The sequence below is a fragment of the Drosophila subobscura genome, chromosome A (assembly GCF_008121235.1).
Source record: "Drosophila subobscura isolate 14011-0131.10 chromosome A, UCBerk_Dsub_1.0, whole genome shotgun sequence".
NCBI classification, from domain to species: Eukaryota; Metazoa; Arthropoda; class Insecta; order Diptera; family Drosophilidae; genus Drosophila; species Drosophila subobscura.
The window spans coordinates 2,994,773-3,010,850 of NC_048530.1; the positions used below are offsets into that span (position 1 = coordinate 2,994,773).

At 48.9% G+C, this 16,078-nt stretch overlaps 1 protein-coding gene and 1 long non-coding RNA gene across 6 annotated transcripts; one reads left to right on the top strand and one right to left on the bottom strand.

The window, feature by feature from the left end:
- Nucleotides 1-954: 954 nt before the first annotated feature.
- LOC117903387 lies at nt 955-1,976 on the bottom strand. Its single transcript, XR_004649499.1, has 2 exons — nt 1,634-1,976; nt 955-1,177 (listed from the first exon to the last, which is right to left on the bottom strand). It is a non-coding gene; the product is annotated as an uncharacterized LOC117903387 (long non-coding RNA).
- Nucleotides 1,977-3,363: 1,387 nt separating this feature from the next.
- LOC117896133 (mitogen-activated protein kinase kinase kinase) lies at nt 3,364-14,508 on the top strand. 5 transcript variants are annotated; one of them, XM_034804233.1, is made up of 11 exons: nt 3,364-3,820; nt 3,977-4,408; nt 4,493-5,145; nt 5,211-5,377; nt 5,455-5,630; nt 5,896-5,916; nt 6,199-6,372; nt 6,441-6,558; nt 11,777-12,224; nt 12,289-12,710; nt 12,774-14,508. In XM_034804233.1, the coding sequence occupies exons 2-11, from the start codon at nt 4,154-4,156 to the stop codon at nt 13,787-13,789; spliced, it is 3,450 nt and encodes a 1,149-aa protein (XP_034660124.1). In that variant the 5' UTR covers nt 3,364-3,820; nt 3,977-4,153; the 3' UTR covers nt 13,790-14,508. The 5 variants fall into 5 exon arrangements, with proteins under 5 accessions (XP_034660124.1, XP_034660092.1, XP_034660099.1 ...); XM_034804201.1 differs by lacking the exons at nt 11,777-12,224; nt 12,289-12,710; nt 12,774-14,508 and adding an exon at nt 7,367-10,791 and having other exon boundaries at nt 3,365-3,820; XM_034804208.1 differs by lacking the exons at nt 11,777-12,224; nt 12,289-12,710; nt 12,774-14,508 and adding an exon at nt 7,367-10,791 and having other exon boundaries at nt 3,365-3,820; nt 6,444-6,558.
- The last annotated feature ends 1,570 nt before the right edge of the window (nt 14,509-16,078 follow it).

Sequence of the window (16,078 nt, forward strand, 5' to 3'; positions counted from 1 at the left end):
CCTAATCTCAGGCCCCTTGAAGCACACTTTGCGGCGCAGACATAACCTCAACTTCTTGCGCGCTGCTTACCACGCTGCCAACGGCAACGCCTGCGCCAGCAGAGCAGCTACCAGCAGCAGAAGCAAAAAGCAGCAAATTCAGCAGCAGGACCGGCAGAGAGGCTACGGCAACGGCAGCCATTTTAGAGGCCAGGCAACAGCTTTACATGGATTTATGTCTATACATATATATGTACATATGAATGTATGTACATATATGCATATGTATGTGTCTATATATGTGTGTGTATGCGTATTGGTCTGCCTTCATTTATTTTGGTTGTTTCTTTTCTTTTTTTTTTTTTTTTTTTGTGGCAGCAACAACAGAAACTACAGGAGGAAATAGTGTCAAGGAGACTATTGAGAGGCAGTAAAATGGATTAAATAAAAGATTATATCTTCTTTCCAAACCTAATTGAAACATCCAAACGAACCAATGGAAATCCAATAAAACACCAAACAATTTCAAGCCAAACTTCCAACGAAATCAATAGAAACCCCAAGATACTCCACGCAACAATCCGCAAACAATTTTTGTTAACTTTAAAAGCAAATCAATAACATCCCAAAGAACTTTACAAAATGTGACAATAGCCAGCATCAAAACAAAGTAAATAGATCGAACCCAAGATGAAACACCTTCAATAAATAACCCAAGGATATGAATATGAATATCCTCGCACAGGAAACCGAATGAATAATTTGTATGATGCGAGTACAATTTAAGATGGAATTCAGCACAGAAAACAAACAATTTGCATGGTATTCATAAAAGAATCTAGCACATAAATGAATCCAACACGAACTACAGCTACGAGTATGAATACATCCAACACCTTAGCGTGCTATTTATTATGAATGAATGAATGAGAATGAATAAATATAGTGTGGACAGAGAATTTCCTTACGTTGCTTTATCCAATTCCTTGTGATTTCTTCCTCTATTTTAATGTTTAAACAATTACTTATTTCGATTTGATTTGGCTTGTTTTTTTGTGCGTTTCGTTTCGTTTTAAGGTCGAAAGCTTAAGCTATAATTTATTATTTATTTCATTGGCTATATTTCTTTTTTTTTTTGTGCGCTTTTGAGACTGTCTTGAAGGTGGGGCGGCTGTGTTTTTACATTTTTCTGCCTTGGCTTTTTGGAAAAAAAATACAAAAAAAAAAGGAAATATGTGTAAGAAGGGCCAACACACTCGCACAGACACCCACAGACACGCACGGAGACGCACACTCCAACACACTCATACGCACACACAACGGACACACACAGAGGAGCGCGCACGCGGCGAGCAGCACGAAAAAAAAATGTTGAGAAATTTTGGCAAACGACCGACTCTACTGCGGCCACGGCGACGGCAACGGTGACGGCTCCGGCAAACCCTATTGAAATCTGTAAACTACCATCAGATCCGAAACTTTTATCCATATTTATTTATTTAGAAAAAAAAAACAAAACATTTTCAACTATTTCTGCCATGGGCCCGGGCATTGAAGAGCAGTTTTTGTGTGTTTTGAGTTCAGTTTTCTTGCTTTTTCCTGTGCCGAATCTCGATACTGCTGAGTCCATTCTGTTCTGTTCTGGTTTCCTTACGTGCAATCTGCCCGTGCGCTGCGCACGCCGCGTCTGCCGCCGTGAAATGTGCTACGATTTGTGTTGAAATCTTGCGCGTAACTGAACCGAGCCGAGCCGTTTTCCTATTCATTTGTATTCCACTTTTTCAGGAGATGCTGCGCTCGTTCGGGGTCGGAACCGGTCGGGTTGGACTTTTGCCTTTTTGGCGGTGTCGTGCGAGCAGCAGCCGTTGCCGTAGCCCCGTGCAATGGCACTGGGCTCTGTGTCGGGCTCTGGGTCCGAGTCCGGCTATCGCTATGGCTTTGGCTCTGGCTGGCGCTGACTCCGGCTCTGGTTTCAGGACATCTGGCTGAGCTGCCGATGCCGCAGCAGCCGACAGCGATGGTAGCGGCGCGCACGATGATGCTAATGCTGATGTACAGTGGGCGTGAACGAGAAATTAGTAGTGACACTTTGTCAGTAAACATCGAAATATAGGAATGAAAATTATTAGAACAAAAGGCTGAAGAGACTATTTGTTCCACTGTGAGATTACGCTTAGAAAATTAAAATTAAATTCAAATAAAATAACACTTAAAGTATTATCTAATTTAAATCTTGTTTGTAAATATATTTACATATGTATGTATACATGTTTGAGCAAAGAAAAGGCCATCAGATGCTACTGTGCAAGGCCGCCGATGGACCAGCCGGGCAGAGAAAAAGCCGATTCGGCACAGGCCGAACCAGGCCGAGCCGAGCCGATTACAGCAGAGCCGCAGCTCCAAATGGGTGGGTGGGAACAGGCTACAACTGTGCAAGGTATGGTCCTATTTCTCTCCGGTTAAAATGGGTCGTTTTCCAGCCATTCTCTTCCGCTCCGTCTGGCCATCTGGCTTTTCTCTGGCCACTGAAACCAACTGAATGACCTTACCTTGCCCAAATACCCTTTGGCTGCCACGCATAACACATGGCCTGGCATGGCCCAAAAGACCGCACGCCCACACAGGGGCGAGTTGTGAGCGGCCGACGGAGTGTCCCAGAGAGAGTAGCAGCGGGAGCAGAGCAAGAGCGACAACAGCAAGAGAGTGTGCGGCGTGCCAGGATACACAGCGGGAAGCGGCGAGGCAGCATCAAAAGCCGCAGCAGAAACTATGTTCACACCCCGGCCCACTGCCCTGCACGAAACATGCGCAGAGTCCAAGGAGATTAATTAAATAACAAATAAAAGAGAGATGCAGCATCAACAACAGATGTTATTAATACTACAACGTATTAGATAATATTAATACGAATATTCACTAATTACAAGCAAACGAGTCTAAAACCTGTCCGTTTCTATGCTTTTGAATTTCGGTTGAGTGAAAGTCTGGCGCTGCTCATATTTGCGTTGATTCCGAGCACGCCGTGGCGTATTTTAGGAGGGAATCGATAGCCCCAGATTATCATTGTATACGGTCATCGCTTTGGTTGCACTCCACTACTCTTATTACGAGTATAGTGTGACCGAAACTCATCGATACATTTGTGTTACGGCTGATGATTTATTGATTCATAAGACGCAAATTATAGTTTCATGTTTGAATGCTTCGCTTCTCTGCTGTTGCTCTACCAACAATTCCATAACAATACTAAACCACCTCTGACTCTCACTGCATGATCGTCCCATTGGATTATTGTTGCTGGTCTCACTCAATCTTCAGTTTAAGTGTAATGGAAAACTAACAATAATATCACATTCGTGTATCGATACAATATCGATATTGGCATCGATACCCATCCCTAAACTGCACAACTCTGGTTTTTTTTATGTTTTAAAAACATATGCGGAAACAAAAATCAATACATTGCTAATGCATAGTGATTGCAATTGATTAAGCCAGGTGTAATTGAATCCAGCCCGTTGCAGCCACAGTGCCCAAAGCGACGTAACAAACGTAACGAAGAGACATCGGGACAACGACATCTCGACAATGGTGTGTTGTGTGCGTGCGTGTGTGTGTGTTTTGTATCGTGTTGTCTGATTGTTTCGTGCGTGCCTCTGCTTGTGTGCAGTCGGTCGGTCGGTCACTTGGTCGGTCAGACGGTTGGACGTAGAGGGTGACACGGGCGAGGAACAGTGGAGCAGTGCAGGGACGGTAGCGGTGGCACCAGTGCAGCAGCAGCAACTACAAAAGCACCCGCCTCAAAAAAGGAGTGCAAGGCAATCTCTCTTTCTAGATCTGGGTGAGTGGAAAAAAGGCGCGCTGCACCCAAACCCGCAAAGGCGGCAGGGCAGTGGTGGGTGGATGTTGCATCGCACCACCACACCGCACCGCTTTCCTCCTTCCAGCTAATGCTTTTGTTAAGTCTCTTTTTCTTCCATTTGTGTTTATCTCGCAGAATTCGCAGAAAAGCGCAACGCAAAGCAACGCTCGACACAAAGACTGCTCGAGACGGCAGCGTGGATATCGGGGCGCGGGCCGGACGCGATCGCGATCCTATGTCGCCGAGTGTGAGCCTTTGATGCGGCCACAGCACAGTCGATAAGGAACGGCAATCCCGGTAGCAGGAGCAGCCATGCTCCCCATCAGCGAGGAGCAGAGCCAAAAGCAGCAGCAGCAGCACCACCAGCACCAGCCGAGTCCAGACAACGGAGTGGACGATGCCGATGCTCAGGTGGGTGACGGCAGCCTCTGGACAGCCCTGTACGACTACGATGCCCAGGGCGAAGATGAGCTGACGCTGCGCCGCGGCCAAATTGTGGTCGTCCTCTCCACGGACAGCGAAGTGTCCGGCGATGTGGGCTGGTGGACGGGCAAGATTGGTGACAAGGTGAGTAGTGGCACCATCAAGAGGAAAACGGTGTAATTGAGACTGCAAGACTGCACCACTTACTGGCTGTTACTCTACCCACAGGTCGGTGTATTTCCGCGAGACTTTGTCACGGACGAAGATCCACTGCAGCTGAACGTTCCATCGGCCATTGGCGACATCCAGCCGCACGAGATTGAGTACGAGGAGATGGACATCAAGGAAGTGATCGGCTCTGGTGGCTTCTGCAAGGTGCATCGCGGCTACTACGATGGCGAGGAGGTGGCCATCAAGATCGCCCACCAAACGGGAGACGATGATATGCAACGGATGCGCGACAATGTACTCCAGGAGGCGAAACTCTTCTGGGCCCTCAAGCACGAGAATATTGCGGCACTGCGCGGCGTCTGCCTCAAGACGAAGCTGTGCCTTGTGATGGAGTATGCCCGCGGCGGCAGCCTCAATCGCATTCTGGCCGGCAAGATACCGCCAGATGTTCTGGTCAACTGGGCCATACAAATAGCCCGAGGCATGAACTATCTGCACAACGAGGCACCCATGTCTATTATACACCGCGACCTCAAGTCCTCCAATGTGCTCATCTACGAGGCCATCGAGGACAACCATCTGCAGCAGAAGACGCTTAAGATCACGGACTTTGGACTCGCCCGCGAAATGTACAACACGCAGAGGATGAGCGCTGCGGGCACCTATGCCTGGATGCCGCCCGAGGTGATCAGTGTCAGCACGTACTCCAAGTGAGTTTCCTAAGAAAAGTCTAAAAACAACTCTACTCTATCTCTGACGCTGTCTCTCTCCGCAGATCCTCGGATGTTTGGAGTTATGGCGTGCTGCTGTGGGAGCTAATAACTGGCGAGACGCCGTACAAGGGCTTTGATCCATTGTCCGTGGCGTATGGCGTGGCCGTCAATACCCTGACATTGCCCATACCGAAAACATGCCCCGAAACCTGGGGTTCTCTAATGAAGAGTAGGTCTTCCGCATCCACACATCTATGGAGATATTTGTGATTGATTATTTTAACCCTCAAAACTGTTGTATTTCAGGCTGCTGGCAAACGGATCCGCACAAACGACCCGGCTTCAAGGAAATACTCAAGCAACTGGAGAGCATTGCCCGCTCCAAGTTCACGCTGACGCCGCAGGAGTCCTTTCACTATATGCAGGAGTGCTGGAAGAAGGAGATAGCCGAGGTCCTTCACGATTTGCGCGAAAAAGAAAAGGTATTTGCCCAGCGAGCAAATCAGCAACCCTTGGGGACATCTCTCTCCCATTCCACAAAGGGGAACACCATCAGATCTTTTTTGTGTGCTCTCTTATTCTCTCTCTCTCTCTCTCTTGAGTTGTCTTCATATTCCCCTCCCCCTTGCCACTCCTATAATCTTTTTATTATCTCTGATGACATTCTAATCATTTGGTTTATACTTTTTCTTCTAAACAAAAAAAAACATAAACCAAACGAAATTATCCCTCAAAAACCATGTAAAGCGTTTCCAAACCATCGAAGAGGTAAGAGGTTGCTCTCACTCTCTCTCTCTGTCTCTCTTTTTCGTTTTCTGTTCCGTTGTTTGACTTGTTCTGTTTTTGGCTGTTTCCCGATTCGTTTTCCACAATTGGTCGATCAACGCTCGCACAATATTCCACCCACAACAACCACCTCAAGCCAACTGCTGCATGGTTCTTAGTTTCTTTTTCGTTTCGTTTTTCGGTTTTTTTTAAAATTGTTTTTTCTGCATGATCTTTGACGTCCCCACACTGAATTTATGCCCCGTCTAACTACCCCCCGTCTAGGAACTGCGCAACAAGGAGGAGCAGCTGCTTCAGGTGCAGAACGAGCAGCGCGAGAAGGCGACCCTCCTCAAGATACGGGAACAAAATCTGCGGGAGCGAGAGATAGAACTGATTGGACGGGAGTTGGTCATGATGCAGCCAGTACCGAAACGAAAGCCCAAAAAGGGTAAAAAGGTAACCAAAAGTCAAACTTTGAAGAGATCTAATTGCTAATGCGAATGCCATTCCCAATCTATTGATAGCAGAACAAGCCGCTGCAGATATCTTTGCCCACGGAGTTTCGGCACACCATCACGGCCGTGCGCGACAAGGCCGAGCCGCCTGGCTCACCATCCTTCTCCGGATTACGACTCGTTGCACGTGAGTATTCCAACAGTCTATCCACTTTTATACACATATATACATCTACATCTACGTATGTATATTCTATATTGCGATTAGATGATTATAAGATCTCATTTTCATTGTTTTTGATGACTCAAGTGAGTCTAAAGCGCGTTTCATTATCATAAGCCCAGCGAAAAGGTCTAGCAGATGACTATTAAACCATTTAGAGATTGAAAGTAGATTATCCTCAAATGCTAACTAGAGCCTTCGAAACTTTGTTCGTTCGTTAACCAGTTCTGGGATTAAGGGATTTAATCTAAAAGAATTCCGATTGCAATACAATTGTATGGCTTAAATTTCAGCTTGCTGCTGTTTTAAAAGTTTTTTCTTTTCGTTTTTTAATGGACTAATACAAGAGTTCGAGTCGGATAGAGCGCGAAGGGAGCTTAGGCGAGATTTTAGTTACTAGTTTTACTCATAAAATACATGAAAATTAATTGGGGTAATGCTGTTCCATTATGCAATTGATATAAATCAATGGTTATTCGTGTTCTGTTGTGCTTAAGGTTTTGAAACGCACCTGCTTAGGGCTTTATACTTAGAGATTAGATTAGACCTAAACATTTACGGTCGAGGGAACACTCACGCCGCAGAAATGTAGGCCGTCATCGTTTCTTATATTTGAATTTGTATACTTTTTGCATGCATTTTTTGTAATAATTACCGATTGATTGATTTGATTTTTATTTTAATTTGATTTCTTCTTTGTTCCTTTTTTATTTTACGTTGTTTTTTGTTGGTTACAAATCGTTACAAAATCTCTGTTGTGCGAATGGGCCAGTCACTGATGGGCATAAGGGCAAGACTTGGGGACCATCGACGATGCACCAGAGGGAGCGCTCGCTGCTGCCATCGCAGCTGGGCGGCGGCCAGCCGGAGTGGCCAGCACAGACCTCTACCCACTCGTCGTTCAGCAAGAGTGCACCCAATCTGGACAAAAGCAAGCAGCTGGGTCAGCAGGGTACGGGCCAGGCCATGCATCATCAGTCATCGGCCTCGGCATCGTCGACGCCACCGCCCCAGCAGCAGCAGCAGCAGCTGGCCGGGCATAATATGGGCATGACCATGGCTGTGGCTGTGGCTGGTGCTGGAGGTGCGACCACGTCGTCCTTTTATGGTGGCGAGGCGGCTGGCAGGGCCACAGGTATACCATTGCCATATTTTCTAACGCGCCCCAACCACAACAACAACATCTCCACCACAACCTTCACCACCACCAACAAGAACATCAACAACAACAACTTTAACTCCGCCAACAACAACAACAGCAACAACAATAAGAGCAACCAACAACAACAACAAATGATTAACAATAGCAATAGCAACAATAATAATAGTAATAATAATAATAATAATAATAGTAGTAGCTGTAACCAGAGTAAAACTAATCCGATAATGCTGCCCACATCCTCGAGCGCATTCTCATCCGCATCATCATCATCCATCATCATCCACTCGAACGCCTCATTGCCCCACTCAAACACCAACATCAACACCAACACCAACTGCAGCCACATCCAGATCCGCAACAACAGCAGCCACACCAACCAGAGCAACAGCAACCACAGTAGCCACAGCCAAAGCAAATCCTCAGCCAAATTTTACCATCGAGCCAGGAGTCAAGATTGCGGGCTGGACAGTGCGGCAACGGCGTATCAGCTGCCTAGCACGCCGCTGTTTCCGGTATCTGATGACAGCTCCGAGACGGACACGGTGACACCCACCACGGGCTGTTTTCACTTCCTCAAGTCCGGCAACTCTGGGGCCGCTGGGGCCAGCAGCAACAGTGGAGCAGCAGCCATCGGCTCGGGCGTGAGTCTGATACGTTTCGGTGGCAGCCTCGGTAACAGCCCGGCGGTGGGCCGGAAGAAGCACTCGCTGGACAGCAGCCACCCGCAGGCGGCCACCACCAGCCTGGCCCTGCCGCTGGAGGCGAGGGGCGAGAATAATACCTACGATCGGGCCTTCTACCGCGAGGTGGTGAAGAAAATCAACGCCAGCAGTGAGCGGGTAAACTCCAAGTCGAGCGGAGATCTCACCATGTACAACTGCAGCACACCGCTGACCACCACCATGGCGGATCCCTTGGGCCTGGACTACGAAGATGCGGAGGAGGCCTTCGAGGGCGCGGGAGGACGCTTTCAGCGGAATGCCTCTGGATCGCAGTTCCCGCGGCATTGCTTCTTCAAGGAGCCAAACAACAGTCGGCCGCCGGAGAGCTCCAGCGACGAGGAGGAGGAGGCGGTGGACGATAACGATGAGCGCGGACAGGAGCAAACGTCGATGGACACGTCGTCGGCCTCGAGCACGGTGCGCCAGAACTCGACCACTTCGCGCAAGAGCTCGGTGACATTTCAGAGCGTCAGCTTCGAGGAACCAACACCCACTAGCACAGGCACTGCCAAAGCCGATCCCTATGCGTCCAGTGCATCGATCAGCTTCTCCACTTCCTCCTCCTCGACGGGTGGCCATGGGGATGGCAACGATGTCGTCAGGCATGAGCAGGCCATGGCCATGGCGACAGGCAGCCAGAACGGCTACAATATGCAGGAGAACTCCATACTGGCCACACGACGCATGCTGGACGTCCAGCCCCATCCGGATGTGATCAAGATGAAGCAGCATCTGCTGGAGGAGGAACAGCGCCAGCACAGCAAGAACCAAAAGAAGCAGCGGCCCAAGCACATAACCAAATCCAAGTCCGTTGAGGCGACCGCCGAGCCGCAGAAATCTGGCCACCAGCACCATCATTCCTCCAGCTCCAACAAAATACGCTCCTTGATGAATATCTTTTCGCGCTCGAAGAAGAAGTACAGCAAGCTGTCGGAGCATTCCATGGGCGGGGGCCCTCACATGGGTAGCACCGAGTTCAGTGCCATCGATCCCTACGAGGCTGCCGACCTGGCGCTGATGGCCCGAGGCGGCGGCGGCACCAGTCGCACCCTCAAGCGCAAGAGTAAGAAGCCCCAGACGCAATCCTGTGAGCAGTTGGAACGCTGCTGAAGCCGATGAGAGAGATGATAGATGATCTAGGTGTGTTGGAGTTGGTGTTGGTGTTAGAGTTGAAGTTGGATCTCTGGGTCCCGATTAACCTCGCTGCCTGGTGCACATCCATGCTCACCCACACACGAAACACTTAGACACAGCCGCACACAAAACGCATCAATTGCTCATTGTTTTATATTAAAACCCTAGAATAAGCCAGAACCCGAAAGAAAAGAACCCCGATCACATATCCGATTGATCCGAAAGACGGACGACAGATCGATAGATAGATCTAGCAGGAACCTTCTCCCATTAAGTGCTTCCTCGCATTATGAAGGGAAGACATAAACTGCCAACTAAAGGCCCACGAATCGGTTACTAACGAAAGCAAATCGAGGCAATATTCGGCCAGATCAGAGATGGAGGAGACCAAACGATTCGTAATTAGTCCAGTGATTTGTATGAGGTATTAGAGGAAAAAGTTCATGGATTGACCACTGAAAGACGAAGGTGAAATCGATCATTGGAAATATCAGAACTTTGAAGGAGTCACCATTGAAGGGTATTTGAAAGCAGCAGCATACGAAAGATAACAGCCGTAGGTAGATGATTGAGGGAAACGACTGTAGTAAGGACGAAAACTTTCAAGGAGGGACCATCAAGTGGATGATTTATTTACCGTTTAAGCGTTATGGGGGGACGTAGGGCACTAACACATCCCATAAAGATGCATGGGACGATGGCAAAATATTTCAAGCTAAATCAATATTTATAAATGTTTGACGACTTGAATTAACCTTAAGGAAACCCTATACTATACATGTATACAACAACTATATTTATCCCGATGCATACATGCCTACCTACATGACCTACATGACCCTATGTGGGCGTATCAATCCCTACCATACATTACACACATCTTAGTTGAACTAAGTTTTAGCCGTACGCGAAGCAGAGTGAATATTTTTTTTGTTCATTTTGTATTTTGCTTTTTACTACGTAACTTTGCGAAAGTTATTTTTCAAAAATTCAAAGAATGCGATTTTGTTCCGCTGTGCTCCACATTCTGTTCGAGAATCTTTCAATTCCCGGTTCTTGAAGAGTAACACACAGATATAAATATTTTTGATCAGCATCAATAGCCGAGTCGATATAACCATGTCTGTCTGTCCGTCCGTCTAGTTAAGCGCCTGGATCTCGGAGACTATAAGAGCTAGAGCCACCAAATTTTGCATCCAAATGGCTGTATGCTCACACTTTCCGTAGGAAATGCCTATACCTATCAGATCACTGAATTAGGATCGGATTGGAGCATTATTATAGCCAGAATGAGGAAATGAATTTGAAAATTAAAAAACAAACCCAAAACGCCTTACGCGGAGTTACAAAAGAAAGTGAATGAGGATTCTATAATTTGTGTGGAGCACAGAAGGAATTTAATTGAATTTCAATTTATTTAATTCGCTTTAGTATTTTGAGCACAGTTTTATTTTAACAATCGGTTCGAGTCTTTAATCTATTTATGATCTAAAAAAGAAAAAAAATATTTAAAAAAAAACTGTGATCAAAAATGAAGAAAGAAAAATTGATAATTTTGTGTATTATTTTTTAATGAACATTTTTTTGTTAGATTGTATATTTTTATCAAGTTTGTTCGATTTACGTTAACATTTCGATTTGATTTCAATGTAATTTGTAAATGAATGTATTTTTCATTGGGGCAGGGCCCGCCACAGACCGCAGGTGCCTAACCCAAAACAAAACGCTCCCCATCCCCCCCATAAGAACCATAAAAGTGGAAACCCGATAATAAAACAAACTAAAGAGAAACCAAAGACAAGTTTTGATTGTCGTATAAGCTGTCGTAACGAAACCCCCGGTAGACCGAGGCCCAGAACCCCGACCCTGCCACTCTACTTGGACAGAGTGACACTTGCACGGACCAGGGACGGACGGAATGAACTATGGTGTATGGTATATGCGGTGGTTATTGCTATTGGTATTGCCTGCGGTGTCCTGTGTCCTTTGCCCTTGTCCTGTACCCCCCTACCCACACCACCATAAACAATCCTTTTCTTGAGCCAATTATTCGATTCGATCCTTCTGAAAATGCCTCACGTTACTCAACACTGTCTCGTCAACGCTGCCTGCTGCCTGCCGCACTTTGTCTGGAATGCGATCTGACGAACTGCCACACCACCAGGATACCAGAGCAACAACAAAATGGATAACTGGCGCCCGGGCGTGACCACGAACATGCCGATCATGTCGCCGTCGCCATATCTGCTCAGCCGCTTCACCAGCAATGTGCCACTGCCCACCCTGTACGCAGGCGACTCTGCCCGGAAGCCGAAGCTCTCCGTGATCGAGCTGCTGCTGTACAACATGGCGTCGCTGCTGGCCGGCGTGGCGGCCGGCTACGATGTGCGCATGTCCAATGTGTCGCCCGTGCATCCCACGCTGCTCAGCGAGCTGCCGGCCCTGAAGGCGGCCCCCAAGGCAGCAGCAGTAGCAGCGGCAGCGGCTGCTCTGGCACTTTCGGCTGAGGAGAAGCCACTGACGGAGCACGAGGAGGACCAGCAGCTGCAGCTGCAGCTCAAGGAGGAGGAGTCACAGGAGACGCCCCGCAAGCTGGCGGCAGGACACGCAAGGTGAGTATATGCCTGGGAATATCCTCTCATCGAAAGCGAAACTAAAATTGTTTGTGACCAACAGATATGGCAGCCTGGAAGTGGGCGTCAGCACATCACAGCCCACCTCCCTGGCCCGTCGCATCGGTGGCAGTCAGCCGTATTACACTCCAGTGCAGCGCACGCCCCAACACCAGATGCACCACCAGCAACAGCAACAGCAGCACCACCAGGCGGCACCACTCGCAGCAGCGGTGGCTGCCGTACAACCGCAACCAGTACAAACCGCTGCTATAACCGCTCTCTACGCGGGCTCCCAACCGCCGACGCCTTCGCCCCGACGAAAGCTGAGCAACAGCAGCTTCGGCAACACGGACGGGGCCTTCGAGGAGTTCCGGGTGGGCGGCGGCATTGGACCGCCGCCGCTCTACGCGCCTGCCGATTACCTGAGGAACGGGCCGAGCTACTCGAACGACGGTGCCGGCAGCTACCGCAATGGTTACTTTGGTGAGTGGCCAGTCCTGTCCGACCGTTTTCCACATTTAAAGCGAAAGTCTGTGTTCGTTTTAGGTTCGAACTACTTCCCGTATCGGCCGGAGCTGAACTACAGCTATGAGCGGGATTGCAAATCGTATCCGGACTACTCCTACGACTACAACCATCGGCTGCCCGACTACTACGACTATCAGTATGAGGCGCCAGTGGTGCCAGTGCCAATGCCCGTTGCCGTGCCCGTACCAGTGCCCGTGCCGGTGGCAGTGCCCGTTCAAGCACCCACATCCTTGCCGCTGCAGGCGCAGACACGAACGCCGCCGCCGCGTGTCCCACAGATGGGTGTGAGTGCCGGTGGCCATCGGCGGACGCCTTCGACCGTGTCCAGCAACTCGAATGTGCTGCTGGAGCACGAGGAGCTGCTCTACGACTACAACAATCTCAATCTGAACGTGGACTATGAGCGGGACAGAGAGCAGTTGACGCCGCTGTCGCTGCCGCCGCCCACCAAGCAGGAGCTGTACGCCGGCTCCCCGAAGCTGCTCAATCGCCTCATACACAGCCCCTTGCCGATGACAAAGAGCAAGTATGCGTCGGTGGCGCGACCCGCCAGCCTGCCCTTCGAGCAGCACGCCCTCACCCTCACCTACCAGCAGCCGATGGTGGTGCCACCGACCGCCGGCGTCCTGAGCAGCAGCCAGGCCAAGCTGCGCAGCTCGCTGAAGAAGTACAACAACAGCAGCAGCAGCAAGGGCACTCCGCTGAATGGTTCCATATCGTCGCAGCAGGGCACGCCCACGAATCCCACGCCCCCTGACTCGTTGACCAGCGACGACAGCTCCTACCTGAGCGCCAAGGAGGGGTCCATCGGCTCGCAGCACAGTCGAGTGCGCTTCAGTCCTGAGGCGTATCTCGATGCGAATGCCTTGCCATTGCCGGCGCACGCTCTGGTACGCCGAATGACGGCACCGGCCATGCAGCAGCAAACGCAGCCACAGCAGCACCAGCAGCAGCACCATCAGCATCATCATCATCATCGGCGACATCGTCAGGCTTCCAGTGGCAGCACACCATCACCCTCGACATCCTCCTAGCAGGCGCGACTGGCGCTAACGCTGCAGTTGGCGCGCAGTCCGGGAGCGGACATCGGAAGCGGAAATGGGAATGGAACCGGAAACGGAAACGGAGGCGTGAGCAGTGCGTCAGCGGCTGGCAGCATCGGACTGTCACTGCATCAGGAACGTGTTCCCTATCGCTGGTACTCGGGCGCACGACGCTCCCGCTCTGCCCACTACGAGTACCGCCTATGAGAGGGAGACACAAAAGCGAGCGGGATGGCAATAGCCACCAGCTGTACCTCAAGCAATTTCGAAAGCAAACCTCTACCCTCGGCAGGGTATTATCTGTTTGATATCTGTAAGCTAGGCGTGGTCATCGAGGTTGTTACTTAATATAGATTTCGATGTTGCGATGTTTCGATGTTTCGATGACCCTCCCCCCTGACTTGTGCGATTTGCCTTAAAAGTAGCGAAAAACAATAGAAGAAAAACAAAAATAGTTCCATAGACAGTCAGTCGCTTAGCGAGAAGGTTTCCAACTCGCAAAAACCAACAATAATAATGTTAAATAATACTTTGTAATTCCGTGAAGAAGAAGCATCCCAAAAATATCAAGAGACACACACACACACACACACACACAGATAGACACGCGCCAGCCAGCCAGCCGCCGTAAGCTCCATTTTTAAGTCTGAACAAAATGTTAATATATATTCATACCTATACATAGGACATATATACATTATACATATATATTTATAAATACATAGACTAGTGATACATATATACATATAAGTAATGTTTAAATGTTCTACGGGAATTACCGTGTTATTTATTAATTATATTAAACAAAGGAATGAGAGATTAACTTCCGCAAGGCGAGACTTTGTATGTCATCACCACTCGGCTGATAATTAAAAACTAACTTAAGAACTCTAAACTTCCAACTTGCAGACCCTTAGCTGCCGGCCACGGCGCTCGTCGCTGCCCAGCAAAAGTGCTGACCTTGCGCCTCGTGTGTGGTGTCCAGTGGCGGCCGGCATCCGGCGATCGCGACGACGGCGATCCCACGGGTGACGAAACTGCTTATTTTACAATAATGCAGAATTCGTCCCACCCAGTGGTAAATTTAGTTAACTCTTGTTAACTACTCCCTCCTTCAAGACTTGACCGTCCTCGGTCAAGCTCATGCTCTTCAGCATCTGCTCGATAGCGACGGTGTTACCCTTCTGCTGCCTGCGCCGCATCCACCAGGAGACGCCGATTAGAGCAGCGCACCCGACCACGCCCACGACAGCGGCCAGTACTGGACCGATCGTAAGGTTTGTTTCGACTTTGGTCAGGTGCTGCAGATTTTCCTCGTTCAGCTTGTGAAGATACGGCAGGCTCAACAGCGTTTGGTGGCGGGTGACATTAATCCTCGCCGAGTTAGCTACGCCAGGTACTCTCTTTGGCGCATTGTTGAAGTTGGTGTATTTTGTCCCGTTGACGTGAGCGACTTGGTCAAAGGTTACCAAGAACGTTCCCGTAACATTTCGCTCGGGGCCGTCGTCGGTGGTCACAATGGCGGTGGCATCGTTGATTACCACGATACCCTCATCTATCTCCAAGATCGGGGGCAGGTTATTTGGCTTGGTTTCGCAGTGGGCCACAGCGCCAAAATGCAGTTCTTGGGCGCAGCTATTCGCCGGTGCCTCCTTGCAGAAGGCTAATGATGGGGGCCCCTTGCATGATGAGACAGCGATGATCTTGCTGCCGCACTCTGCTATAACGTCCTCAGGTAGATGGATCGTTACGCCTTTGTGTGCTACTGGGAAGATGGTTATTTTCTTACAAATGAGCTTAGGTCTAGGCATTTCGATTACAAAGATGATTAATTCCTTATTAGCTAGTGCTCTCACATTACCAGCGTCCAAAAGTTGGGCTACACTGATATCGGTGGAACCTTTCCTCAAAATCGCCTCTACGTCATCACTATCGATGATAGCCGGATTTACGATATTTACTTTAGCCAGCGTAGTGGCGATCATTAAGTTCTGCAATTCGAGCGTCATCATCCTGTTTCTGGTTAAGAGTGTTTCATATAGATGGGCAGTGTTAATTTCTTCCTGCTTGTTTACTTTTAATAATTGGTTAACGGTTTCGGTAAGGGCATTTATCTGTGCTTGAGTCCTTGAATTTAATGAGAAACACAACGGCTTATTTACTATACTTTCTTTTAACTTGTCCTAGTGGACTTGAACTTTAGAGCTATGAATCCTGATTTCCTAGACCTAATTCCTTATCTACCTCAAATTGTCTTTGTGGACCACCCTCCCTTTAATA

What these genes read in the sequence shown, in the direction of transcription:
- LOC117896133 (XM_034804201.1), top strand. Translation starts at nt 4,154, where the DNA reads ATGCTCCCCATCAGCGAGGAGCAGAGCCAAAAGCAGCAGCAGCAGCAC. An exon ending in ATTTGCGCGAAAAAGAAAAG is followed by an intron (nt 5,631 to 5,895) that starts GTATTTGCCCAG and finishes AACCATGTAAAG; the next exon opens with CGTTTCCAAACCATCGAAGA. An exon ending in CGGATTACGACTCGTTGCAC is followed by an intron (nt 6,559 to 7,366) that starts GTGAGTATTCCA and finishes CGAATGGGCCAG; the next exon opens with TCACTGATGGGCATAAGGGC.